This window comes from Talpa occidentalis, unplaced genomic scaffold (genome assembly GCF_014898055.3).
Source record: "Talpa occidentalis isolate TD23 unplaced genomic scaffold, MPIMG_talOcc4v2.1 talOcc4.10, whole genome shotgun sequence".
NCBI lineage: Eukaryota > Metazoa > Chordata > Mammalia > Eulipotyphla > Talpidae > Talpa > Talpa occidentalis.
Window position 1 is genome coordinate 36,314,601 of NW_023600993.1, and position 27,283 is coordinate 36,341,883.

Here is a 27,283-nt window from a genome sequence, read left to right on the forward strand (position 1 = left end):
GGCACAGTCTGGGGTCACTCTGCTTGCCCTTGAAACTCATGATGAGGTCCCTGCCTGGGCTGTCATCAGAACAGGTAACATATAAAACAAGCCAGCAGTGGACTGCAAATAGTCTGCAACTCTCCTGGACAGAACTCCTGGCTATACACATACGTGTGTGCATGTACACACATACATGTAAGGACACATACACACAGGTATAAACAACACATAGACCTACGTAGAGCTCAACAGACTCACAGGCACATATGTGTGTGTGCAGAAGTACACAGACACCTACCTATACACAAATGCAGATATGCACAACATGCATGTACACACAAAACCCTGGCTACTCGCCACTCTTGTTGCAGAGATATTCACAGTTAAGTACCCCCAGAGGGCTTGTTACAGGCTGGTGGGGCCCACACTTGACACCCCCCCAGGCCTCCAGTCACCTGAGCTCACCATGCTTTATTGACTATAGCTGGGATCTCTGTGGTGACAAGTTTTGGATGGAATGCGAGTCCACCCCAGCCCTCCACCCAGCAGGAAGCTGCCAGGCCCTGGGTGATTGTGGTACTTTGTGGGGAAACTATTGCCTGGCATGGCTCTAATAATGGGGAGGAGGTGCCTGTTCATCCTTCCTTCCCCTGCTTAGGTGTGTGGAGCTGAGTGGATAGGAGGACAGAGCCCTACAGAGCACGCTGGAGTGAGGGTCACACCCAGGAAAGTCAGAGAACAAGACCTGGCAGGATGGAAGCCATCTGGGAGATCCCCGAGGGTGCCTGGAGAAGGTAAAAGGGAGTGAAAAGAGCCAGGCTTCCCCTCTCATTGGAGCTCAGACATTTTCTGAGGACCCACGGTGGGCCAGGGAGTGTGCAGGGCAGTGAGGGGTCACTTCAGAGAATGGGACATGATTCCTCCCTCTCCCAACCCCCCACCTGGCAGTGACAGAGCAGACCCTTGACCAACCTCCCCATGTGATCCCCGGTGACCACTTGCTTGAGAGTGACAGCTTTGCCAGCCACATACCCAGCCCAGAAGGCCAGCCTGGGGATAGAAAACAGAAGACGTCCAGTCACACGCTCCAGTGTTTTACTCCTGCCCGACATTACTAATCACAGCATTTTTTCTTGGGAGCCATCCTCTGGCCTCAAAACCCTTCCAAACAGGCATGGCCAGCTGATTGATTGTGATAGACCAGGGAGATGAAATCTATTTGCTAAGGTCCCAATTCATAGCCAAATTGGCTATGACCTCTCTGTCCCCACCCCCAGCTCATCTCACCCCATTCTCTTCTGAACCCCCCTCCTCTGCACCTCCAACACAGTGCCTTTCTCCACATGTTTTCTCTTCTTGTTTTTTTTTTTTTTTTTTTTAAAGATTATTTATTTATTTATTTATACAAGCACTGGGTACAGTCAGAAGCGCGGGAGGGCGAGAGAATTCACCAGAGCCAGAGAGGGGAGCAGAGCAGGCAGAAGGAGAGAATTCACCAGAGCCAGAGAGGGGAGCAGAGCAGGCAGAAGGACCGAAGTACACTGCTGAGGGGAGCAGCGGGCGGCAGGAGGGGTCTGCGCACCAACCACATGTTTTCTCTTCTTGTTCCTCCACCCTCTAAAACAACCTCCAGCTTCTGAGAGGCACAGCCTCAGCCTCAAAGCCTGTCCTACCCGACCTCAGCAGAGTCTGCTCTTTCTCCTGTTTTCCCCCGTGGTGCCCAGCATTGTCCACCCTCTGCCCACTGAAGGGCAGTTCAGTCTGCAGGGGTGGAGGGTGCAGCAGGTCTGGGTATAGAGCCTCACCTCTGTGACTTCACCTAGGTGAGCCTTGCTCTTGTCAATGGACTCCCCAATGAGGTCACTCAGAATCCAGGGGCCCTTTCAGGCCTTTCTCCTGGCCCCACCCTCCCTCTCATCTAAGCTCTCATAGGGATGGGGTTCCCCTCAGGGGGATGAGGATCTGCTGGGCTGGTCGGCCTGGGTAAGTGATCATGTCAAGCTCTGCTAGTGGGGACGGGGGACTGATGCCAAGCGGGTCTGGTTTCTGTCTTGGCCTAGAGGCCACTCCCTATGTTGCCCTCACTCCATTATGTCTTCACAACTTCAGCCTGCATTTGCCCCAGATTCCCTAGTGAGGAGAGCAGAGCAGGGCTTGTCTGTCCCTTCTACAGATGGGAAAGCTGAGGCCTAGGCAGGGAAATGCCTTGCCCAAGGGCTTGGCTCCAGCTCCAGTCAGTTACTCACTCACCCACTGAGCTTGGGGTGAGTCATGGTGGCCCAGGTGATGGGAAGGAAACATATAAACATAGGCAAGCGGGAAGGGCGGCCTGGTAGGAAGGTAGAAGCGCCTGCCCAGGGCCCCCAGCTATGAGTTCCCATACATGGGCGCCTGTGGGCCCACTGGGCAGGCAGATACCCAAACATCTTAAATCAGGTTCACTCTGGCCTCATATGAAGAATCTGTGTCATCTCTGGAAGGGCTGTCAACCCATTTCACAGGTGGGAGAACCAAGGCCCAGGTGGAGCTGCAGCAGGGAATGGGCCCCAGACTAAGAACCCAGCGTTCCTCTTCCCAGCTGGCTTTCACTATGTGCCTCCAGGCTCCTGCAGGAGGAAGCCGGTGCTCTGCCACTTCTTTCCCATTTCCCGGGTGGTAGGAGGCTAACACTGCACATGGGCATGGGAGGGGAAGGGGGACAGACTGGGAGCATAAGCAGCTATTCATCCCATTATGAGAAGGGTTATATCCCACACATGGCATCTGTGCCATCAAGTGCCCTTCCCACGTCCATGGCATATTTGGCTAACCCAGCCTGGGACCCAGTGTCCCGCCTCCTTCCCAGCCCAGCTCCAGCGCTACAGCCCAGAACCCAGGTAGCAGCCAGAGGGGTCTTGGGGACTAGGAATCAGACCTGGCCCGCCCCTGCTCCTCAGCAGCCCCCTGTTCCTGGCGTGGGGCCCTGAAGTCCCAACTCCCCTCTATGGCCAGCTTGGCATTATCTGGCCCCCCCTCCCCTTACCCCCTCCCCTCAGGGTTCCAGATTCCCTGGTTGCCCTCTGCTCTCTCTCCCCCAGCCCCCTGCTCTCTTCAGTGTCTGCACTCATAGGTCCCTCTGCTGGCACCTTCTTCCAGCTCCTTCCTTCGACTTCCTTTGAATCCTCCCTCCAACCCACTGATCCTCCTGCGCCAGAGTGGGCACCAGGGAGGGGCTAAACCAGAATTGGAATCTGGCCTCCTTCCAGGCTTTGTGTTGTCAGCTGTGAGCACACGGTCCTATGCTTTAAAATTCCTTTGCTCTCCCTGCCGCGTGGGAGCCTTTCCCTTCCATTCCCCACACGAGCATCAGACTGTCCTATGTGACCTGCCAGTGTCACTCAGTGAGATCCCTGGAGTCAGAAGGCTCCTTGCCATGAAAAGGATGAAATCTTGGGGCCTCCCTGGTGGTGCAAGGGATTAAGACGCAACCTATGAAGCTATCCACAGCCTCTGCAGCACAAGTTTGATCCCCGGCCAGGGAGCTACCCACATGGTGCAGCAGACCTCTCCTGACTTGCCTGCTGCTCCCCTCAGCAGTGTGTTTCAGTAGATCTGCCTGTTCCGTTCTCCACTCTGTCTCTGGTGAATCCTCTCACCCCCTGCACCTCCGGCCTGTCTCCCAGTTCTTGTATGCATATACATAAATAACTAAATCTTTAAAAAAAAGAAAAGAAAAGGATGAAAGCTTGCTCTCCCTATGCTTACTAGGGCCTCATCCCTGCCCCAGGCTGTTAGGCCTCAATTTCCCTGTTGGAGAGAGTGTGCTCCCTCTCCCTCACCTAGGGGTAGCTGATCATGGCTTCCTCTGCAAATTGAATCTAAACTCCCACCTCTTCGTGCACTCAGGGTACCTGGGGTCCTAAACCTGGGGGACATCTAGACTTACACGGCACCACACCAGAGCTTGGAGGGATGTGATGGGTCGGGGGCTCTGACTCAATTGGGAGTACCTTCTGCTAAGGACTAGGAGCTGTTCAACAGTCCTGGGGAAACCAGGCAGGCCTGATCGCTCTTCCTTGGGGCGGAGAGGAAGGCAGAGGAGAGGGAAAGGACTCACATAAATCCAGGCGGGCATGTTCCATGTTCAAAACTCCAGAGCTACGAGTGAAGGCTAAAGCTCTTCTCTCTTGCCCAGAATCTTTGATTCTGACGAAAGGCCTGATCTCCCCATCTCTCACAGACTCTACAGGGTTTGTGGGCAGCACCTCGTAAGTCCACCTGGGACTCTGAGGATAGAAGGCAGGGCTTTGGAGGAACAAGAGTCCCATCTGGCCGTGATTCCCCCTTAGCCTCTTTGAAGCTTCTGATCCTTCTGAGGCCACCTGTGCCACGGAGCCCTGACAGCTTGAGCAAGGGATTGGGGGGCAGAAGGGGTGCCTGAAGCAGGGCAGGCATTGTCAGCCAGAGAAAAGTCAAGGTGTGGTGATAGAGTTGGGGGAAGCAGGTGTGCCCTGCTTTGCCAAACCAGCTTATGATTTTTTGATCAGGAGAACCAGCAGTGCGTGGTAGGCCCCTGACAGCAAAGACGGTCCAAGCTTTGAGGCTGGGAGGTGGAGGAGGCTGGGAATTCCCAGGGCACCTGGCTGGCGGATGTGCCAGAGGCCTGGGCTGGGTCTTTGGATGGCTAGGGGGCTAGGGGTTGGTAGGTCTCTCTGTAGATGCCAGGCCTAATTGCCTCATTAGCATCTGCCTGCTGTCTGGGCCTGTCTGGGTCCCTCCCCACTGGCCCACACAGCCCTGTTTTTCAGGAATTCCTCCTGGAGGCATTGATGGTGACATCCGAGAGCACTGACGGTGACCATGACAAAGCTGGGAAAAGGGCCTTGGGAGCCAGCTGGCCTGGTCCCAGCAGGAGGTATCTGGGTTGAGGCCTCAGCACCAAGCGCTGTCCCCAGTTTCACGCCCGGCATCAGCCCACAATGGCTCAGCTGTCTCGCTAGCTGCCCACTGGACCTGGGTACATGGCACTCCCAGGTGGGCGGGCACCAGTGACAGCACCAGGAAACAGTCTGAGGGACTCCCCTTCCTGGCTCCACCTAGCGTTACTCCTGCCACAGGGGCACGTGCCCCAAGATCTGGGAGAGTCCCAAGAGGAAGAGTTCAATGAACTCTGACTCATGGCTCCTAGTGGGGTCCTCTGAGGTAGAGAGGGAAAGACCAGAGCCAGCTCTGCCTGGGGCCCTACCCACTGCCCCTACCTTCAGGAGCCAACACTGGCCTGAGCTGTATGGGCAGCTCACAGGCCAGGGCTGGAAGGGGTGCAGTGCTAAGGAGGTGGGGGGTGGTGAGAGGCACTGAAAGGGCAGTTTGGCTAAAGCTCGAACCTTCCTACAACTTCCCCAGAACCAGCAGCTCCAGCCCAAGCACTCAGGCTGGTGAGTGTCTGGATTCCAGACTATGGGCACTGTCAGACATGGAGCCCCCAGGAAAGAACTGGAACCTCTGGAGTAGGGAGACACAGTGCTACTGCTGTGGGCTTGGGAGGCTCCTGGAGGTTCTCCAGGCTCTCCATCTACAAAGTAAGGCAATGCCTCTACCAACCCTGAGTCCCATGGGTGAGGGCAACCAGCAGATTCTTGTTGCAACTGCCAGAGGGAAGGGTCTCTTTGGCCTAAGGAACTAAACAGACCCCCAAACACCTTGCAAGCACTGTGGGCAGCAGGATGATCTTGTGCCAGACCAGGCTAAGTGCTGACCATCTGCCTGGCCTTGCACTGGATAAAGTGGGACTGCCCTACATGGTCCTCAACCAGGTATGTGTTGGAACAGAGCAAGGTTACAATGGGCGTGGAGATTGGATACTCCAACCAAGAAACCTGGTTCTAATCCTGACTCCACACCAGCCTCCCCTATTCGGGGCTTCAGTTTCTTCCTTTTTAAAATGGGGTGCAATATACCATATAAGATGCAGGAGGAAATGTGCCTGGTGACAAGCTCAGCCATCTTGTCCTGGATGGTGGGGAGCAGAACGCCTCTGTGGGAAGGGCTTGGGAGTAGAGGGATGAGAAGGGCCTGTAGGCCGCTGTGCAAGGGAGTATGGGCAGAATGGGCTCTGAGCAGAGAGGGTGCCCCACAGGGAGGGAACTGGAGACAGGACACAGAGCAGTTCTCCTGAATCTTGAGCCAGCTGCTGCCCCATCCTGAGGCTAATGTGCAGTTGGGGTAGTCACATGGGCACACCCAGCACCCAGAGCCTGCCTGTGCAGGTCCCTTCCCACAGGCGAGGCCTTGCCTGCCAGTCTCCTGCCTCTGCTGCTGTGCTCATGCCTGTCCACCCACCTGCCTGTCCTCCCGTGAGGACAAAACACCAGGGAGGGAGGAAATTAGAGTCAATGGGTCCCTAGTGTGGCTACACCAGCTTCCTACTGCCTCCTGCTCACCCTTCCTCAGCTGTCATCCCCTTTCAAGTCCCACCCTTTGCTCAGATCCAGCAAACAAACACCCCTGCTCGGACCCTCAGGGAGCCTTTCCCATCAGGGAGCTTTGACCTGGGCCTCCTGCCTTCTCAGGACTCTTCATCTAGCATTTTCCGAAGTGGGATCCAAGGAAGAGGTGTCGCTTGGTAAGATGGGCTGTGTGTTCATGTATCTGGGAAACACTGGGAACTCTGCGGCCCCAGCTGCACAGCCTAGGGGTGTTGAAAGGCTCTGACAAGTCCTGCAGAGACATGGCTGGCTTGGGTTCATCTGGCATCTCCCAAACTCTGGTAAACACTGCACCAGGTTTTTGCATAATCTCCACTACCAGCCCTTGGGCCTGTGCCCACAGCATGTCCTTGCCGAATAGCTCTCCACAGCAGCTGCTCTTTCCTGGGCTTCTCTTAGCATTTTTATTTTTTTTTAAAGATTTTTTTTGTCCATGCATACAAGAACTGGGGTGTAGGCCAGAGGTGTGTGTGGTGGGGGGGGGTGGGCGGGTAAGAAGATTCACCAGAGACAGAGTGGGGAACAGAACAGGCAGACTGACTGAAATACACTGCTGAGGGGAGCTGCGGGCGAGACAGGAGAGGTCTGCTGTGCCATGTGGGTAGCTCCCTGGCTAGGGATTGATGTAGTGCTGTAGTGGCTGTGGATAGCTTCATAGTGCTGAGACAACCCGTTGCGCCACCAGAGAGGCCCTCTTCCCATTTTTACATGAGAAGCTTAGGGTCATCCTGGTAGTTGCTCAGAGCTCCACCCTCTGGCCCTCTCTAGAGACCTGGAGGTCTGCTTTTCACAAGCAGGTCCAGCTCTCTCCGTGGGACAAGGGGCTACCCAGGCCTGTCTCCTGGGGGGCTAGGATAAGGAGTGCTGGGGAGGAGGAGCAGGCTGGAGCAGAATGAGATGAGCGGATGCCTGGCCATGCTCCCTCACCAGCACCAGCCGGCTTCTAGCCACGGCCGGCCAGCTCCTGTGCTCTCTAGCTGGAGGCTGCACAGGGCCAGACAGAGGCCAGACAGGGAGGCCGCCGCAGCTCAGCATGGGGGCTGCGGACAGGGCCCCCTCCCTAAGCCCAGGCCAGAGTTGGGTTACGATCTCTAATGAGTTCCACATGTTGGTGGATGCCTCCAAGAGGAAATGGGAAGGGGCTGGGGAGGGGAAGAGGGGCCTGAGAGGGAATTGGAAACATGTGTTTTGGAGGAGGAAGACAGGGAGGAGGAAAGGAGGGGAGTAGAGGGGGAGAGGGCAAGAGGAAGGGAAGACTTTATCCCCAGAAGTCCTGGCGCCCACCCCCCACAAGGTTGTTTGCCAGGCTCTCAGACTCAGCAGGAGGCCCCCAGGCCAGCAGTGGGAGTGGTGGGAGGGACCCCTTCCAGGGCCACACCTCTCCTCTAGGTGGAAAAAGCCCCAAATCCCCAGCCTTGCCTGGCTGGAGTTCTGAGCCACCAGGGGGGTTGGGAGGGTCTATAGTGGCACAAGGAAGTCACTCCACAACCAGCTGGCTGACCTACATGATGCTCATGAAAGAAGCTTATGCAGATCCAGCCTGGCTGCCTGCCCCCTCACTCCCAGAGAGCAACAAAGCCACTGACCCATCCAGTCCTGACCCCTGCCTTTGCCTCTCTTGGCTAGTAGTTGGGCAGGGAGACCTGGCATGTGGCTTGGCTACCCACTTTGCCCTCCTTGTCCAATGGCGACCATGCATGGGCATCCAGATTGGCCTGATGGCTGGAAGCCTCATTAGGAAAAGGCTGTGCAGAGCCCATGTTGGCGGGGTGTCCACTCAGACCCATGGTAATTAGGGCTTAGGGCTATAGTAGATCACTTTCCCAGGAGCACTAGTCGGGCCCCAGGTTTCCAGCTAGCTGGCCATGCTGGGGGCCCAGCTCTTCAGCCCTCCAGTCACCTCCCCAGTCATGGATTAGAGCCCAACAAGGATAAAGTCCACTCTTAGAACTTAGGGTGAGTTGTCTTAGCAAATCTCCCCAGCAGCCCAAAAGGCCATCCAGCTCTTACCCTATGTTATAGATGAGGAGGCTAAGGCACCAAGAGGTGAAGTCAGAGCAATACTGGCAGTAGAAACAACAGGTGCAAAGGCCCTGGGGCTGGAATGCTCATGGAGTATCCAAGGAGAAGTGCAGAGGCTGGTGTGGCTTGAGGAGTGTGAGGGGAGGTTAGAGGGTTGTAGGAGATGGGGGTGGGGGACAGGCAGGATTAAGTAGGCCCCCCTGGTTGTGGTAAGCACTGTGACCTGTACTTGGAGGAGGCTAAAACCGCTGGAAGGGTTTGAGCAGGGATGCATGAGCTTTCTTACAAGTTTTCTTTTTATTATTTATTGTTTTTCAAACTTATAGCTTGGTAGACTCTGGCTGCTGTTTAGAACAGATGAGAGGGGCCAGAGCAGAAGTGGGAGACTGGGTAGGAAATAAGTAACAGCATCTTGGCAGGTCCTGGCTCCTTGTGGGGGGGCTCCCTTTGGAAGGGCCTGTGTACTAGCAAGCCCCAACTTCTGGGGAAGACTGGAAGGGCCTCACCTGACCTGCCCCAGCTTGTGGCACCCACCTCTTACTAGGCCCCAGCTAGGAGACTTCAGGACATTTCTCAAAGGGCATGGGCATTCTCTTGGGGCCTCACTAATGGCCCTATCCCCAAGCACACCCCAACTTCTAGGGGAGCTAGACCCGACCCCAGTACTAGGGCAACTAGAAGGCAGAGGTCAGCATCCTAGATCCAGTCACGAAGCCCCACAGCAGCAGCCCAGACATGGGCCTCTGAACAGAAAGCACCTTCTGTTTCCAGTTAGCAGGCGCATGTGAGTGGCTGCCTGGAGGGCCTGGAGGGCTAATTACACTGCATCTCCTACTCCAAGTTTCAGAAGTTTCTGAGGAAGAATCTTGGGATTCTGGGAGCTGAGCTGGGTGCGGTGGGGGATGTGCTGGCCTTAGGGAGCATGACCAGCATCTCCACCCCAGCCTTGAGCATGCGGGGTCCGAGTCTGAGGGACTCAGTGCAGAGGTGGGGTTTGTCACCATAGGAAATTCTGAGAGTGCTGGATGGTTCTAGAGGGAACTGCCAGGCCCAGGCAAAGCCCTGGGCTGAGCCTAGCCAGGAGAGGGCAGGGGGCAGGGCAGAGACGTGGAAGAGGCCAGCAGAGCAGAGCATCTGCAGGACATAGCATCTGCAGGGCACACGTGTGGAGGCCAGGCCTGCAACCAGAACAACTGGGTAAACATGGGCCCCGGCACTTAGGGACTTCCATGACTCTGAAGTCAATCTCCATTGCAAAGCTGAGTTCAGGCACCCAGCAGGGAAGGATGGAAAACAGAGGCTGATGTCAGTGTGACTGAGTGATGCTCGCATGGGTCCCAGCCCTGCAGGCAGGACCTCTGCCCACTGGACGTCCACAAAAGATACCCAAGTCCCACTTTCGGGCACATACTTGTGCCTGAAAGAGAAGCTTAAGGCCGAGGAAGGGAAGTTTAGGGGAACATGACTTCCTCTCCTGTTGTGGTCCCTTGTCCCAGCACACGGATTTTTTTTCAGGGAGTAGGAGAGTGGGTGAGGCAGGGGTTCCTGTCCCAAGCACTCCAGGCAGACAGGGCTCTAGGTGGCCTCACCTCAAGCAAAAGCACTCCCTGGCCTTGCTCTATAAATAGGTTCTTGGGAGAGTGTTTCCACACCAGCTGGAGGAGGGGTTGGCACAGGAAGCTTCCTAGTGGCTGTGCCCCGGGCTCCCTGGCCTGGCTCCAGTCTCATCTTGAGCAAGGTTGTAAAGGCCCTGAGTCCTGGTCCTGGGCACTTGCGAGTCAGAGAAAGGGGTGAAACATCTAGAAAGATATTCAGGGGAGGCTGAGCGAGTGAGCCTTTGGTGCCAGGGCAGCCTGGCTGGGGCGGGTTGAAGCCCACCAGGCAATGGGAGGAGGCCCTGTGCCAGGCGGGTGATGCTCACAGGTAGTGGAACGATGCCCCAAGGCACCACCACAACCAGTCTGCTGCTGCCACCTTGACAAGCTTGTTTCCATCCTCTGTAGCCTGGGACGGGGGAGGGTGAGGCGGGGAGAGCCTGGCCAGGAGAGAACCCCTGGGTTGATTCCTGTCCCCCTTAGATGGCCACGCACTAATTAAGGCTGGAGCCAACAGGGGCTCATCTCGAGCAAAACGTTTAGGAAGACGAGGTTAATGACAGGGAGCAGGGACAACAGGGCCAGTGTGACTCATCCTGCTCTGCTCGCTCAGTGGGCTGGGTTTCCGGGATTCCGGGCAATCACAAACATCACCCCTCAGTCTGGGCTGGCCCCAGTGGTGGCCTGGCCTCAGGGGCAGCAGAAACTGTGGCCTAGGAGTGCTTGCTTCTCTGTGAGGGAGGGGCTGACAAGAGCTGCAATCTCATCACTGGGGGGTACCCATGACACGGGCGACAGAATCAAGAAATAATTAAGACTATCTACAAATTCAGAGCCAGATGGATTCTGAACCGTCAGTCCTCCCACCCCCAATGACACATGGGCCAAGTTCCAGGGAAGGGCCTTGGCCTGCCAGGAGTCTCCCCCTAAGCTGGCGGGGGGCACAAGTCAGACACTGACTACTTCCACTCCATGCCAGTGCCTGCTCTGAGCGCCTCGTGTGCTGGACAGGTACTCGCAGCCTCCGAAGGTTTGGGCACTGGTTCAAGGTCACACAACTAGGAGGGGGCAGAGCTGCAATATGGACTTGGGTGGTGGGGGAGGAGTCCTTGACTCCCAGCAGCTCCTGCTCTGCCCTCTAGGTAGTCTGCTCCCCACACAGTTCACCCCACGAAACCCTGGCAGATGGAGGGACAGAGGGGCAAAGACTGGGTGGGAGGAAGTCTGGCTCATGCCAGTCTATGGAGTCTATGGAGGGACGTGGGGTCAGATGCTCCTGGCAGTGGGCACTGGGAGAAAGGGCAGCTGGCTTGCCCCAGGTTAGGGTGGACTCAGCTGGGGGCTGTCTGGCTATGTTGTCCAGTCCACCCGCCTCCCTCAGTTTCCCCAGCAGTAAGTACATGTTCATCCCTGAAACTCCAAGAATCTGGCAAAGAGAAGCTGGAGGAGCATTTAAATTGCACCGATTCTTTCATTTCTTAACTTAGAAAAATTAGGGCATTGAAGGGGTAGGGTGGGAATTGCCACTGAGATGCATTTCCTGACAAAAATTCCCTAATCTAAACTCATCTTCTGAGCCAAAAAGAGAGATGTTTGCAATTTGGTTTTCTGGGAGCTCAGTTACCAAAATCCAAAATTAGGAGAGATGACTGAAGTATATGCTTTTCCAAAGGGCTGCTTCTGAGCTTGGGGCAGGAATGGGAGGAGTACTAAGGGCCCCAACCACTGGGGAGCTACTGGGTAGGGTTGACCAGAAGTGTTGTTTGAGGAAACACAGGGTCCTGCCACATGGTCTCCAACCTCATCAAGTCACCTCAAGTACAAAACCACCCCCCTCCTCTGCTTGTGGGCCCACTTGCCCTCCTGCAAGCCACCACTGCCACTACTCCAGTGTTTCCCAGACCAGGGGCCCTGCAGGACCTTCATGGAACCGAGGCTAGATGGGTAGTCACCAGAATGTTCAGAGCTCCCTAGGATTCCTGTACCTCTCCTCTAAGCAGCAACCTAGGCCTGTGGCTTCTCAGAGGAGTGAGGCCCCGGGGGAGGCCCCACAGGGGCAAGAAAAGAACTCTTCAGAAGAGTGTGGTGCAAATGAGCACCTGAAGCCCTCCACAGCTCTGCCCCCAGCAGGGTGATACAAATGACCCCTAGGCTTGCAGGAGGTGGATCTCTATTTGTTTTAAAGACAAGTGTAGCTCTCTAGAACCATCTTCTCCCCCAATATGATCCCTCAAGACAAGACTGTGATGTGGAGTGTGAATAACCCCTCCAGACTGTTCACATCTGATAACTATGATTTAGCTTCTACTAGCAAAAAACCCACCAAGAACAGATACCACACCACTATTCCCAGATCATTTCCCATATCCCCTCTAACCCACATTTTCTCTTGCAGAGGAAGATGAATTTCAGAAAGAAATTCAAAACTTGTTCCTGGTTGTCAAGTGAAGACAGGGGCGATGGCCACCCTGGGCGGGCCTTGAGCAAGAGCTCCATATAATGCCTTAGAGACCTGTTCCTGTCCTACCACTCCCAGCAAGAGCATCATCCGTGCCTTTGGAGATGACCTTGCTCTGGGCTGGCTGCTCAGATCACCAGAGAGCCCCAGCCCCAGGTCTGGAAGTTACCACAGGGCAGCCTCCGGCATGTCAGTGGCAGGACAACAGGCATGTCAGGTGATGACAAGGCTGGCTCTAGAGCTGTGTCCCCTCTGAGCAGGCTTCTTAGGTTTGCCCAGACTTTCCTTAAAAAGCCTCCAGGGATGGGGAGCTCCAGATCTCCCAAGGCAGTCTGAAGGTCTTACCAGTCAGTTCAGACCAGCTCCCCTACAAGGCAGGACTATAGTAACTATTTGGGGGCCTCCAGAACATTGAGACAGCAGACAATTCCCCACCTACAGCTCATGGGGAGTGTGTCATTGGCAGCAGGTCCCGTGGTCCTAGTGGGACTGTGGGAGTGGATGTGATGGGCCTTCATTGCCTACCTTTTGTGCCACTGTTCTGGGTACTATTCCGGGCAGTGCAGGCCCACCTGTAGCCATCTGGAGGAGTAGTTATCACCACTTAACACAAGAACCCGAGACTTGTGTCACCACATGGAGGTTATACAGCTGGCCAAAGGCAGAGCCTGAGGCTGACCTTGGACTGCTGCTAGCTCCGCCCCAGAAGGAAGATGCCACACCCCTATTCTTGTCATTTATCAGGAATCAACACAGGATGCCCCCTTATCAGGTCCAGCTCTTGGCATCTCACCTGGACACTGCAGAAGCCAGGAACGAGGCACAGGTACCAAGTGCTCCCGAGATCTAACACTACCCACAGCCCCCAGGGCAGGTGTGTTGGAGGGTAAATTCCTGCCCAGCTGGCTGGTCCCCAAGAAGCCAAATGCTTAAGGCGTGGATGACACCCAGATACATGGAAAAGGCTCACCTGACCTTCCCCAAACGAATGTAGAGAGACCCATGGAGACCTTGAGAGCACATAGAAATGCAGGTGCCTGAGGTCTCCAGGACCCAATCGAAGCCCGCTGGGGCCAGTCAGTGGGAGGTGGGTGGTAGACAGGGGTTCCAGCTGTCCTTGCTCCCCAAATACCACAACGGCTGCAAACAAGGGTGTCCTGGGCTTCAGAAGTGATCATGGCAAACCTTGTCCAAACCACCATTTTTCATTTTCCCTTTATAGGCCCTGGGGTGGGGGCTGATTAGGTCTCACTCAGAATAAGCCATTTCTTTGACAAGCTCAATAAAGTCCATTTTAATTTTCAGATTCCTTGGTCATCACGCCACGCAAAGGAGGAAGTCACCAGGTCCCAGTAAATATGCATGGAACAGAAATAAGGTCACTGCAAAACCACCCGCTCCCCTCACCCCAAGGCTTTGTTCATAACTCAAGATGTGTCCCACGTCGGGCATTTCTGTCAGATAAACTGGTTCCTCCATCCAGTGAGCAGCCACTTTCTAAGCTGTGGTGGCTCTGGGATACTGGGGGAGCTGCCATCTTGGGACTCTTCAGGACTCCACGGTTACCTTTTCAAGTGGCTCCCTCACATTAAACTAACTGTTGGTCACTGTACAAGCGTGGGCCCCACCCAGCGGGGAGGCTTGGGTGCAGACAGGGCAGAACCGCAGAACCCCTGGGGCTGGAGATGATCCCCATAGAGCTGAATCCCCTTTATTTATTTACCCAAGTCCCACAGTACAAATCCCTGGCCTGCCACCCCCCAAATCGAGCGAGCTCTTGATTCTTGCTCCCCTGATCACGATGTTGTTCTCTGCATGATTAGCTGCTGGTTCTCCAGACACTGTTTCAGCTTGTCTTCTGTCAGTGTCAACCGCTGCTCCAGGATGGAGACTGTCTGCAAAATAAGTGATGATCACATTTAGGGACCAGGGGGCCACCAGGCTGCCTGGGGACCCCCTTAGCGAATCCACCTCTACTGGTGGGGCCTCTGTCTGGATGAGTCCTGTGAGAATCACTGCAGGCATATGCCACCTGGGGAGAAGGCCCAGGGTGCCCATAGCAGGTTACAACTCCCCATGTCTCTGAGCCCATTTTCCCTGAGATGGGAAGGACCACAGGAGTCCTGGAGATGGAGGGGACTCAGCATGGTGTCAACACTTGTCAGTTTGACCCCCGGTTTCCTGGCCTCTGCCTCACATCCCCACCCCCCGCATGTTGGTTGCCCTGTAGACCTGGCTATGTGGCCTGCAAATGCCCCCAGTCACTGGGGCTGCATGTGCTTTGTGGGCCTGGCTCAGTCTTGACAAGGCTGTGAAATCTGCCCACCCCCTCTGGCTTGGACAGTGTCAGCAGCAGGACAGTAGGGGGCAGGGAGCCTGTGTGACCCTCAGGAGGGGGCTGGCCCATCAGTCACAAGCCCAGCTCAGGCCTCACTCAGCCTGACACACATTACTGCTGTGTCGGCACTGACTTCACTCATCGAGGGCTGAGTATATGCCAGGCCCACACTGGGTGCTGGGGGCATCCGCTGTGACAAGGCATGGTTCCTGTGCCATGCAGCCTACGGGCATCAGAAAGGGGTCAGTTAAGAAACAAAACTTTCTATTAATTTTACCCGTTTGTATGTGGATTTCCCCAAGAGGTTTGGCCACCTTCCCTGCGGCTCCATGAAGGCTCTGGGTCTTGGTTCAGTGGAAAGGAAACTTTCCTTTCATATATTTAATAAAACATTGAAACATTTGGGGAGGGAGTTTCCCCTCTAAGGCTGCTATAAATTCTTGCAGCATCCTGCACCATGTCGGTCACTCACAGAGACAGCTCTGCCTGGCAGCTGGCCCCTTCTAACTGAGCTGGCTGAGGCTGTGAGGGTTCTGAACCCCGAGGCACAGGACAGAGCCTGAAAAGCTGCTGCCTGTGGAATATGAGATGTACCCCAAGAGGCACTGAAAGAGATGGTCACATTCTCCCTGTGCTGGCCAGCCAGCCATGGAGGGGGTCTGCATCTCGTAAAAGTGGTGGTGGAAACAGCCCTCGGCTGGCCTAGAGCAGCATTCCTGGAAGTTTCCACTGGCTGCTGTGAAACTCACATTGAGCCAAGCTCCAAACCCATTCTTCATCCAGACTTTTTCCGACGGCCCGGGACTCAAGGCCACGGTGGGGGAGCCAAGCCTGCTGCTTTCCTCTTCTTCCCCCACCCCCCTTTTTTTTCTGACTTTTCCCAGGGAACAAATTTCCAAATGTAGAGGCAGAGGATCCTGGGCCAATATCAACACCAGGGGTGCCACACGTTTCATGAGGACACCACTTAGTTACATGGTAGAAATATGGACATTAAAATTTTTGATATCATACATCTTGATCAGAAAATGTTGCCCATTTCATATCCAGCCTCCTGAATGGACGGTACCAGCTGAGCTGGGGTCCTCTTCTTTGGGAGCTGTGAGGAGCTGCTTCCCAGGAGGTTGTGGACAAACAAGCTTACTGTATAGCCCACCACCTCTAAAACCTGCATCTTCTCTCCCTGCCACTCCCTGGTTTCTCTCGCCCAGCCAAGCTTCTGGAAGAGCTGTGTCATCTCTGTTCAGTCTCTGTCTGCCCTAGTCCCCGGCCCGAAGTCTACTCTGCCAAGATGCTGGGTAGCAGCCACCATGCAGGGTCAGTCTACTGGGCATTTCCGAGTCACACTGGCTCCCCCATCCTGTCCCCAGTGAGCCAGAAGGAAGGGTGCTTTTTGGATTTCTGTACACTAGGATACTGTCTGGCATTCTCTGTTTTACATAGTTTTCTTAATAATTCTATTTCAATAAACATACAACCTCCTTTTCATGGAAAACAGTTATCCCTTGTGATAAAGTGAAACCTGGAAATTCTGGAATGCTGCCCTTAGCACATAAACAAGGCACCTTGCTGCCTGGACCACAGCGATGGGAAGTAGGCTCAGGGTCCCAGAACCCTGTCACCCTGGCCCGAGGGTCCTGGCTCTCACCTGTCAGCTGTGGAGCAAGGTCACAGGGGATCCAGAAGTTTCCTCTTCAAAATCACACCTGTCAGAGGGCCACCTGGGGACAAGTTTCTGAACCACCTTCCCCTGCTGTTACCAGCAATCACCAGGAAGCTATGACCCTCCTCGTAGAAAATCACGGCCCGAGGAGCAGTTTGTAGTTGAACATATTCTTGGTCCCCCTAGACCAACTCAACCCGCAGCCTATTTTGTAAACAAAGTCTGACGTCACAGCCATTTGTTTACATGTCATCTATGGCTGCTTTCCTGGAGTGGTGGCAGCAGCAGAATCCACAAAGCCTAGAACATTTACTGATAAGAAAAAGTTGCCCTCGATGCTCATGTCCCTCACTCAGACCCTCACTGAGAAGTGCCCGTGCTAGGCTCAGGGTGATGAAGGGGCAGACAGGCTTGGCTGGGCCCGCAGGGTGCGCACTGGCTTGCGGAGGCAAGTGCTAAGGAATAGCACTGACCTGCGCTGTGGGAAGAACAGTGCGTTGGCCTGGTCACAGCCAGAGGAAGTAGCCCCAGAAGTGAGGAAGAACAAAGGCCCAGAAGGAGTGCACCAGGCAAGAGGTAGGAAGGGTTATCTGTGGAAAGGCTGTACGACAGGGAAGGCAAGATGTAGGCAGGAGAGAGAGGGGACAATGTGTGGCTTGACTAGAGAGAGGGCTAGGGAGAAAAGTAGCCAAAACTGGGCCTCCCCGGTTGCGCAGGGGGTTGAGTCTGCACTCAACTGTGAAGCTGTCTGCAGCCTCTGCAGCGCCGGTTTGATTCCCAGCTAGCCAGGGAGATACCCACATGGTGTGGCAGACTTTCCTGCCTCGCCCACTGCTCCCCTCAGCAGTGTCTTCTGTCTGTCTGCCTGTTCTGCTCCCCACTGTATCTCTGGTGAATCCTCTCACCCTCCCACACCTCTGGCCTGTACTTCCAGTTCTTGTATAAATAAAAATAAATCTTTAAAAAAAAAAAAAAAAAAAAGAGTAGCCAAAACCAGAGATCCAGAGGTAGGAAGCACTACCACCTGGTGGTGAGTGAGATAGGGGACAAGAGAGAGGAGGAGCCTTTCCCAGAGACCAAGCACACAGGACAAGGGTAGCCCTGAAGAAGAGGCAGAGGGTGGGCCCAGGTGGGACAGATGGAAGGTCCTGCGAAGGCTGAGAGGATCAGGCAGGTATGGATGGTCAGGGAAGAAGTCTGGGCCAGCAGTGGGCTACTGTGCATCTCTGAGCTCATCCTCAGTGCTGGGGGCCTAGGAGACCAAGGGGGGATGAGGGAAGAAGGGAGGCCAGTGGAGGCCTCCAGACAGTGGAGAAACGCTGGGCAGGTGAGTTGAGGGCTGAACCAGGGATCAGGACATCAGTAAGGCTGCTGAAACCCATAGGAAAGCTGCCTGTCCCTCAGTGAGTGACAAGGGAAGGAAGGCCCAACCTGGAAGACCCTCCCAAGGTCGGGTGGTGCTGGAGGCTTTCGGGACCAAAACCAAGAGCACAGACCAGCTAGGGCCAGGAGGTGGGGTTTGCAGCATGGCTTAGCCACTTGAGCTCTTGGAAGAAAACCCTCCTACAGCAGCTGAACAAGGGCATCGAATCTGAACCCTCAATTTCCTGCATTAGGGGACAAAAGACATTGTCTTTTGGGGCAACAGTAAAAAAGTAACAGGGTGAGCGCGCTCCTCTCTCACAGTTCAAGATGTGTAAGACGTTTTATGTAACACCCCGAAGGGCCTTCTGAGTGTGGTATAAAAATAACTGATTTTAAAGTGACAGGCTTTTATTTTTAGTCTCCCAAGAACTTTACTGGTGCCCAAAGAAGTTGCACCAAAATGCCAGTCCTCAGTGACATGTCTGGCACCCAGGGCCCCCAACTCCAAGTGGGAGAGGTCACAACTCAGGGGACATTTTGACAGACACCAGGCTCTACACCTCACTGCCTGTGACACCTCTTTCTCTACTAGCCTCGAGTTATCAGGTGTCAACTGAAGCTGAGCCTAACACCCATACTGTCCCCCAGTGGCCCACTCCTGGGGCTGAGCCTGAACAGCGGGTGTGTATCTCTGTTGGCCTCCGAGGTGGGCAAGGGGAGAGCCTCCACTTGTGATGTGTGTGACTGGGACTCAGGTCACCTGTGGTGCTGTGAGAGGCCAAGGTGGATTTGCAAGGCCTCTGTCTGGTTCCACAGCCAGTGAGGGTCCAGGGCAGCATGGCCTGGGGGATTGAGACACTTCTATGGTTTCCGTATACAGGATGAGAGAGTCCAGCGCTCCCGAGAATGTATCCTCCCTCAGGAGTAGTAAAAAGCAGAACAAGGCAAGGCTTGACTTGCCCGCTGAGGGGCAGGGAGGGCCCCCTGCCTCCTGTAGAGGAGCAGGCCTCTTCTGTCCACATTTTCTCCCCTCCAGTAATGTCATGGTGTTCTCCCTGGGTTTTGCAGGACTTTCCTTCATCCTTCCTCTCTACTTTGGCCACTTATTTCCCAGGCCTCCACTGTCTCACCTCATGATTTCCCTCTCCTTTCAGCCCTGCCCATCTTTCTTTTTCCCAGTCTGAGTTCCTCTTAAGGTGGGCATGCGCTACATTTTTTCTGAGCTCTTTTCCCCCAGTTCTCATTTCTGCTTCCTTTTCAGGCCTCCTCTTTTCCCCTTTCCACTTAGTCTTCCCTTAACAAGGCAAGGAGAGGAGGAACAGGATGTATCAGCCTGGCCCACAGGGACTAAGCTTCAGGTGGTCTGGGCCCCTGACAGGGCTCACCTGCCCTCAGGCTGATGCTAGTGTAGGTAAACCTGGAAAGGAAAGTTCCATCTCTGACAGGGGGTTCAGAGGGCTTTCATGAGGAGATAATATAAAATATGCCAAAGGGGGAAAAAAAAACCAAAAAGATACACCAAAGGAAGTACATTCCCAGCACAAGGAACAGCGGGCACAAAGGCCCTGAGGCAGAGGAGAACATGAGTTCTTGGAACTATCAAAAAACAGAGTTTGTTCTTGGAACTGTCAAAAGGCCAGCGTGGTTGGGGTGACTTGGGGTGATTAAGCCAAAAAAAAAAGAGTGTGGTGGCCACAAGAAAGGTGAAGGAGGAGCCCCAGGGACTTAGCCAAAAAGGGTCAGAAACAGGAAACCTCCACTCCCTGGCACTGCCTCAGCAGGCTCAGAGGTCTGAGCAGGTACAGCCGGAGAATGGTGCTCCTGGGTGGTCAGTTTTTAGAATGCTGGTTCCAGAATGAGCTCTGGGAGAAGAGGCTCAGCTGGGAACTGGCACCTCAGAATATAGACCAGTGGCACATTCTCTGAGCAAGATCCCTTCCAGCAGCTGGTCCTCCTCCCAGAGCCCCTGTCCTTTGCTGAAGGCATCTCTCAGGTCCCACAAGTGCAAATGTAGCTGGAAAACTGGAGCTATAACTTCTATAAAGCCCCAAGGGACCACGGGACACCCACAGGCCCACCTGACCCCATCATCCAGTCACATACCTTTGTGAAGTGCCCGCCACAGCAGCAAACTCTGGCTCTTAGGGGCATAGCACCAGCCCTGTCTGAGCTGGCTCTGGGCAAAGCTGTTCCACCTCAACTTAGAGTGAACATTTCAGAGGAAGGGCAAAGAACAAGGCGGTCAGCCCACTGTTGTGTCTGCAATTCTCAGTCCTTTGGCTAGTCCTCTACAAAGGTTTCTGAATGTGCTGGTCTCACTCTATGCTTCCCCACTGCAGTGCCTGCCCCAAATCCCATCCCACTCTGGGGCAGACCCTACTCCCCAGGGCACTTCTCCATGTCCGCTTCCTGTTCCAAGCGGAACCCTAGATGATGCATGGGGCTCCTCTTAGGTGAACAGTCTTGGCTTCTAGGACAGTTTCTCTTCTAGGAACATGGAAGCCAGGTGACATGGAGGTGAGCAGGGTGGCAGTACCAGAAACAGACTGACAATGGAGACATAGCTGACATCCAGTCACACCCCCTTCCCTTAAGCAGTCTGCCTGGACTAGGGGCACAAAATGGCCTGGGAGGTCATCTGGGGGGGGGAGGGGGGAAGCAAGGAGACTAGGGCATTGGTGTCTAAATAGGCAAGAAGTGGGGAGCGGGGCAAGAAGACTGAAAAAAGGGGTGGGATGTCTGACAAGCAGGAATCTGCCAGAGGGGCGGCCTGGTGAAATTCAGATGAGAGGAGGGAAGTGGCAGACTAGGTGAAGACCAGGAGAGGGCAGTGGGGATGGTAAGCACAACCAGGCAGAGGGCTGGCGAGCCAGTGAGTAGGGGCAGGGACTGCAGGAAGGGCTGGAGGCGGGGAGATGAATAACACAGGCAGACTGTAATGTCCCAGACCCATGTGGCTGCGGTGACGGGCTGGCCAGGCCTGTGATGTCAGGGGTCTGCCAGAGGAGTCCCCTCTCCAGGTCTCAGGCACTTCCCTCCCAGTGACTGAACCTCTCAATCCCCATCCTTACGCCTTGGCTTCCTGGTCCCTCCCAGGTCACCCTTGACCCCCAGCCCTTCACACCACGTCGACAGAGTCCCTTGCTTGGTCAAGAGCTTGGGAATAAAGGGCAGACTCCTCGACAGGGCATTCACGTGCCTCTCTAGTGCCGCCTGTCACTGCTGCTCTCCCTGCCAAACCCAACCTACCTGGAGCTCTAACCCGTCATCCTCCCCAAAGACGTCCTCCTTCCCCCAGCCCCAGGACTCAGGTGCCGGTCTCCTCCTGACCCAGTGGGTCATGACTTATTACAGGTGGCTGGTGGAAGCGGGGATCCTTGGAAAATGTGGTCAGAGTGACTCCTGGTCCCACCTTCATACTGCATGGTCAACATATAGACTCCAGAATTGCCTGGCCTGGGTTCTAACCTAAATTCAACCGCTAACTTGCTGAGTGGCCTTGGGCAAGTTATCTGACTCAGGGCTGGAGAGCCCTGCACAATGCATTGCTTGTGGGCTACGCTGTACTGTATATTAATGTGGTACTTGCTCAGTGCCAGGCTGGGCTCAGGCTACACTGTGGTCAACATGGCTCCCCAAGTTTTTGCCTTCACAGGGGCCAGGCTTGAGCTCTGGGCTGCTGGGAAATCCTGAGCACAAATGGAGCTTGATAAGGCCCTGAAGAAGGTGGCCCGTGGTCAGGCCTGGGAGGGTCTGAGCCATCAGGCCATGTGATGGTCTGGCTGCTTTGTAAAGTTCTCCTGTGATGGAAACGTTCCTTTTAATCACTTCCAGGCTTGTGGTTGATTTGGGCTCCTCCAGTCAGTCTCCCCAGAAGGGCTAGGGTGCTCCAGTCCTCTCCCCACACAGGAGCCAGATTACTGAGGGTAGATGCCCTGAGCACCAGGGAGCCCTCAGCCACTCCTGGGGGCATTTGTGCCAGGCTGTGGGAAATGTCCCAGCCTGGCCACTGGCTCAATGCCCCTGTCTTGACTATACTGTACAGAATATCTAACTTTCCTATGGTTTAATTGCACTGATGGAAAAATATGGAATTAATCTACCCCTACAGCATGGTTTTTGACTTCACTTGTATTCTAAAGATCTAAAACAGATGCAATAAAAGGGGAATCTCTTTGCTGTGGGGTCTTGTGAGCTATCAAAACAAAGCGGGGCTGCTGGGCCCAGAGCCTGCCCAGTTCTGCCTTGTCTCCTGCCATTTCAGCTCTGTCTGTTGGTGTATGTGTGGTGGGTGTGTACATGCGTGTGCATCCATGTGTGCCCACAGGCAGCGCTGTCTTGCTGATGGAGCCCTGGTTGGTCTGTTGCCACATATCAAGAGTTACTTGGGGTCTGAGGGGTCAGCCCAGCCCCTGAGACAGGGAGGCTGGTTCTTCCCACCACCCCAAGGCTCTGTCACTCAGCTTCAGGCTGTCCAGTGTCTAATGGCACAGGGGCCATCAAGTGGCCTCCTGACATCCACCAGTCTGCAAGTCAGCACCACATGGCAGCGTCTGTCTATTCTTGCTCACTAACATCTCCCTGCTCCCAGCATGTAATAGGTACACATTGAATGCTCGAGGGACAAACAGCCCTGAGTGCCACGGGGACTCTGAGACTAAAGGTCCTGCACCAGTCAGTCTAAGTCCCTAAGGCTAAGGGCAGCTCTACTCTGGGGATAAGACTGCTTGGCTGGTGAGGAACATTCTAGCCAGCTTGGGCCTTGGACCTGGTGGACTTGAGGAGGTGGTGGGCGAGGAAGAGACGAGCCGGCAGGTGGAAGGCACCCATCCCCCACCAACTAGCTTTGGGAGGGAGGAAGCCTCTAGGCCTCACACAGGCCTTGAACAGGAAATGGGGGTGCACAAAGCAGGCAGCAATCCAGGAAGCATCCAGTTTCCTCCCCTTCCCACCTCAGGCCTGATTTGATGAAGACTAAAAGCTTCGAGGCCTAGACTTCAGAGGGGAAGGAATGGAGGTTCCCTCTCATGCTGATGTCTAACAAGCTAACTTGTCCAGGATCACATACAGTGGATGCACCACAACACGAGTTTCCAAAGAAATTCCTCCCACTATCTCTGGGCTCAGCACTGTCTTTTGGACACCCCCTTCACCCCACAGCTAACAGCACAAAATGAGCTTTTGTCCCTTGAGCCCACAGGTCCATGTTTCTGTTTTGCATTATCTCAGGGATATAGGATTTCTCTGACGTCTCTGCATCTCTCAGCTTCTGCCTCTACGGAGGATTAGCTCCCTTTAGAGTACACAACATACTATTATCCACTGGTGGATTAGCTGCTGGATTAGGGAATCTTGGCTAATTTACCTTCCTCACGGCTTCATAACAATTTCCTTTAAATAAACAGCCTTTCCATGTTATTGCTTACCCCTCAGGAGAAGTTGCAAAAAGTGGGTCCATTTACCACTGTCCCTAAAATTGGGTGCTGGGACCCACGGCGTGCTGCCCACATCAGGAGGGAAGACCTAAGCTGCATGCCCTGCTGACGCTGGCCTGGGATCAGGCTCATCTCTTTGCCAGCCTTGGGCAGGCCACCAGGTGTTGACGGGGACAGGCCCCAAGGTGCAGCATGTCAGTCACTGCTTGGGGTAGGTTCTGCCGTATGACTCCAGGGTGAGTCCAAAAAGGGCAGCCCATGGGGCCTTAGCTAATGTCAGCATCCAATTTCTTTCTTTCTTTTTTTCTTCAAAGATTTATTTACTTATGCATACAAGAACTGGGGTACAGGCCAGGGGTACGGGGGTGAGAGGATTCACCAGAGACAGAGTGGGGGACAGAACAAGCAGATTGACTGAAACACACTGCTGAGGGGAACAGCGGGAGAGACAGGAGAGGTTCTGTTGCACCATGTGGGTCACCTCCCTGGCTGGGGATCGAACTTGTGCTGCAGTGGCTGCAGATTGCTTCAAAGAGCTGAAACTTAACCCCTTGACCACCAGGGAGGCCCCAGCATCCCATTTCTTCACAGGCTAACTTCCAACAATCCGCACTGAAGTATTAACTTACCAAGACCTGATAAAACATAAGTATCCCAAGCCAGAGAGACTGCTCGGGAACTTGTTGGGAATCTAGGAAACCTCCAGACAGCTTGGCAAGTCATGTTATGGCCCCAGGCCTCAGGCATGAACAAAGGCTCACAGGCTGTGCCCTGCTGAGTATGGCTGAGTGGTGATTGAAAACCTGGCCTGTCACTGTGGCCAGTTTTCTGGAGCCACCGGTTATACCAGAACAGAAAGGGAGTGTGGGGGGAGTGCACAGAACTGGCCCTCCAAATGCCATGCCCTGCTGAATTCAAACCTTTCTGCGTATTTTCCTTCACTCAGCCATGGCTACTGAAGACATGGTGAGAGTTTGTGCCAACAGTTTAGATCTAGACATAGGGCCCCTACAGAGTGGCAGGCTTGGCTCTCCATGACCCTGTCCCAGTGGTCCTTTATTCAGGAGTATGCCAAGAGGCCATACTGTCTCCTGGGCAGTCACTTGAGCTGCCTGTCATAACCAGAATAATCCTAGACTCTTTCTTGTGGCCTATGCTTGACCCTTGCTTGGAGGGCCCTTGGACGCCCAGAGGAGCAAGAGCAAATGATCCAGAGTCCCCTTCTTCCCTGCTCTCAGAATAAGCCCAGAACAAGATGTTTCTACAAGGATCTTGCCACCCCTCCCCCATCTCCAGGCCTGCTGGGGCCTAACAGAAGAACTGGGTGAGTGGGTTCTCAATCTGAAGCTTCTTTGGGGAGGAACTGATTTTGGCCACAACTGCCAATGGGGTAGAAGACAGAGCTGCCATCAGTACCCAATGCAATGACAAATGTGAGCTCACCTGTCTTTGAGTGCTGCCTGCAAGACTGGCCCTGACTTGGTATGGGAAAAACAGCCTCCTCCATGCCTCTGCATTTGCAAATTGAGAGGAACGGAGGGGTAAAATGCCAAGAACAACAACAGGGCTGGGAAGGATCAGGGCCCAATCACCCCTGCAAGCAGCCTGAGTCAGACCCCAAGTGTGTCTCTGGCAGAGACCAGAGTGTCTGCAGTCCCTTGTCCCCAGGAAGCAGCCTCTTAACAGAGGGAAAACAAGTCTCTTGTCTCTAAACCCCAAGTGGTGGGAGCTCAGGATGTTCTGAACTCGACTGTGGCCGAAGGGCATTCCATAAATGGATGTCCATAAAGAGGAGAACTGCTTAACCCACACGGGACTGTGCAGGCCAGGTGAGAGCGATGGCTATGCTGACGGGAGGAGAGGATGCTTGTGTGGAAGCCAACCATAGCCACCCCTGTGGCACAGCCTGTGTGTGTGTGAGTGATGGCCAGAGGACGGCCTGCACCCTACAAACAGGGGTGGGGGTGGGGGTGGATGACTTTCCCTCTGCACCTTTCCACTTGAGTCTGGGTACACTTGAGAGGGTTAGGGGTAGCCTGGAGGAAATGGGGTAACTGCTTTAAAAGCTGGGGTCTGTTTCCACAAACTATAGCTAGTATGCTCAGGAAAGGGGGGTACCAAGAGCCCCTGAGAGTGGTCAGACAGCTTGGCCCATATCACGGTAGGCCAGCGCTCCCATCTTTCCCACCACTGTGGAGCCAGAAGCTTCACCTAAGCAGCCCATCAAATAAAGAACTGCCAGAACTATATGCAGGGTCAGGGAGGTCAGGGTGTCTGGAGGCCGGGGCCATTCTCTCCAACTCCCCAATGTATGCAAGCTAAAACTCTTGGCCTTGATGGATTAGGTTAGCTGAGTTCCAACCACCTAGACAGTGACAAACTTAAAGCCAGAGACCCAAGCCAGCAGGGCTGGGTGGGCCTGTCCCTGCCTACTTCCGCCTGAGAGCATGTTCCCATCCTGGGGCCCAGCAGCCCCCATGAGTCACAGGAACCTGAATGTGACATCACAGCATTGCTGTGGCCAGCCTCAAGCACGGGCGCCATAAAAAAACACAGTGCAGGGATTTCATGGCTCGGTATTTTTAAAAAGCAGCAAGATGTGAAACTGGAGTCAAAAATAACTTTGCTGTGGGCTAGAGGCAAAACCACTAAGCCGCTTGTAGGGCCCGGGCCCCTCACTGCAACCTTCCGCACTTCTGGGCACTAGCCACAACTTGGGGCTCCCACCCTTCACCCTTGAGGAAGATCAAGGGCTTCTGCAACTAGACACTACCTGAACCTCTGTCACTCAGGTATCCATGAAGGAAGGTACTGAGAGGGCAAGTAGTCAGTGAAGAAAGCCAATGCGAGCACATGCAGGAAAAAAGCTAGCTGTGCAAAAGCCTCTCTCCGCTCCCTCATCTCCCAGCATCTATGAAAAGGATCCCTAACAGACTTACTTGATGGCACCCACCCCCAAGGATTTGAGGGGGAAAGAACACCCGGATGAGGGCCTCTGTCGAGACACCCTCTGAGTGCCATCACTAGGCAGGCAGGCCTGGTGGCCGGAGTCCACCTAGAGTCCTCCCTCTAGCTGTGAGGACAGGGGGGCATTACCTCCCGGACCCTACTCCTTCTCAGGACCTGGAGAAAACCCTTTTTTTCTCTCCCTCCCTTTCTTCTGGTTAGCCAGACCATTAGTTTTCCTGGCAGTTCAAAAATACTCCTGGGGCCCAAGTCCAGCAGTTAGAGAGGACTGTGGAATGTCCACTCCTGCCCCTGTGTCGCCAGGTCATCCTGGTGCAAATTTCCCACACTACACCTTGGAGAACATCAACTCAGTGTGGTGCTCCCCAAAATAGCCAGCACCAGCCTAGCACAGCCAGGTGACCAAGAGCTTTGCAGGCTTGACTGTCTCCACATTACAAGAGACTCTAGGGAATAACAGCATCTGCCCAAGGTCACCCAGGGAATGAATGGTGGAGCTGACCCTCAAAACCAGGCTGATGGGCAGGTGGCTTACTGGGCTGAGCTGAGCAGCCCTAAAATCCAAAGAAGGACCCTACAGCTGCTCAGAACATGGTGTACAGCTGAGATCAGGGTCCAAGGAGCTCAGTGGAGGAACCACAGAGCATAGTGGGGGGGTCTCTCCCACACTAAGAAGGGCCAGGGCAAGGAGGTGTGTTCTTTGGCAGGTAATCTCATGAACTAGCCTGCTGGGTATTGTGATCACAAAGCCCTGAGCAAGAGCTTTTGGCTTTAACTTTCAGAAGGGTCAAGTTTGGTTTGCAGAAGAACTTCTCAATGAAGTCATCCCTAACACCAAAACTGTTTATTAAGGGAAGTTGGGCAACCTCTGACCACGCAGCTGATCCTCTGGCATCCTGGAGAAGCCCCAGTTTTATGGACCCCAGGGCTGGTCCAGGCACAAGTCATGGGTGCCATCCCAGTAGTCTCTCTATGCCTGGCATGGGGCTAGCTG

General features: G+C 54.4%; 1 protein-coding gene and 1 long non-coding RNA gene across 21 annotated transcripts in view; one reads left to right on the forward strand and one right to left on the reverse strand.

Moving 5' to 3' along the window:
• The first annotated feature begins 1,826 nt into the window (after window positions 1–1,826).
• LOC119260981 (uncharacterized) lies at window positions 1,827–14,160 on the forward strand. 13 transcript variants are annotated; one of them, XR_008551467.1, is made up of 7 exons: window positions 2,095–2,246; window positions 2,419–2,483; window positions 4,757–4,978; window positions 6,531–6,583; window positions 12,459–12,738; window positions 13,266–13,347; window positions 13,827–14,160. It is a non-coding gene; the product is annotated as an uncharacterized LOC119260981 (long non-coding RNA). The 13 variants fall into 13 exon arrangements; XR_008551448.1 differs by lacking the exons at window positions 2,095–2,246; window positions 2,419–2,483; window positions 6,531–6,583 and adding exons at window positions 1,827–1,965; window positions 5,365–5,774; XR_008551452.1 differs by lacking the exons at window positions 2,095–2,246; window positions 2,419–2,483; window positions 6,531–6,583 and adding exons at window positions 1,827–1,965; window positions 5,365–5,774 and having other exon boundaries at window positions 4,757–4,876.
• The window catches only part of POC1A (POC1 centriolar protein A), a 67,162-nt gene continuing 53,573 nt past the window's right edge, over window positions 13,695–27,283 (reverse strand). For 2 of the 8 annotated variants that reach the window (XM_054694377.1, XM_054694370.1), the window contains exon 11: window positions 13,699–14,416. In XM_054694377.1, the coding sequence (XP_054550352.1) occupies window positions 14,318–14,416 (99 nt within the window). In that variant the 3' untranslated portion in view covers window positions 13,699–14,317. Of the gene's footprint in view, window positions 14,417–27,283 lie in introns of all 8 variants that reach the window. The other 6 variants (XM_054694359.1, XM_037530150.2, XM_054694366.1 and 3 more) reach the window with 5 other exon arrangements.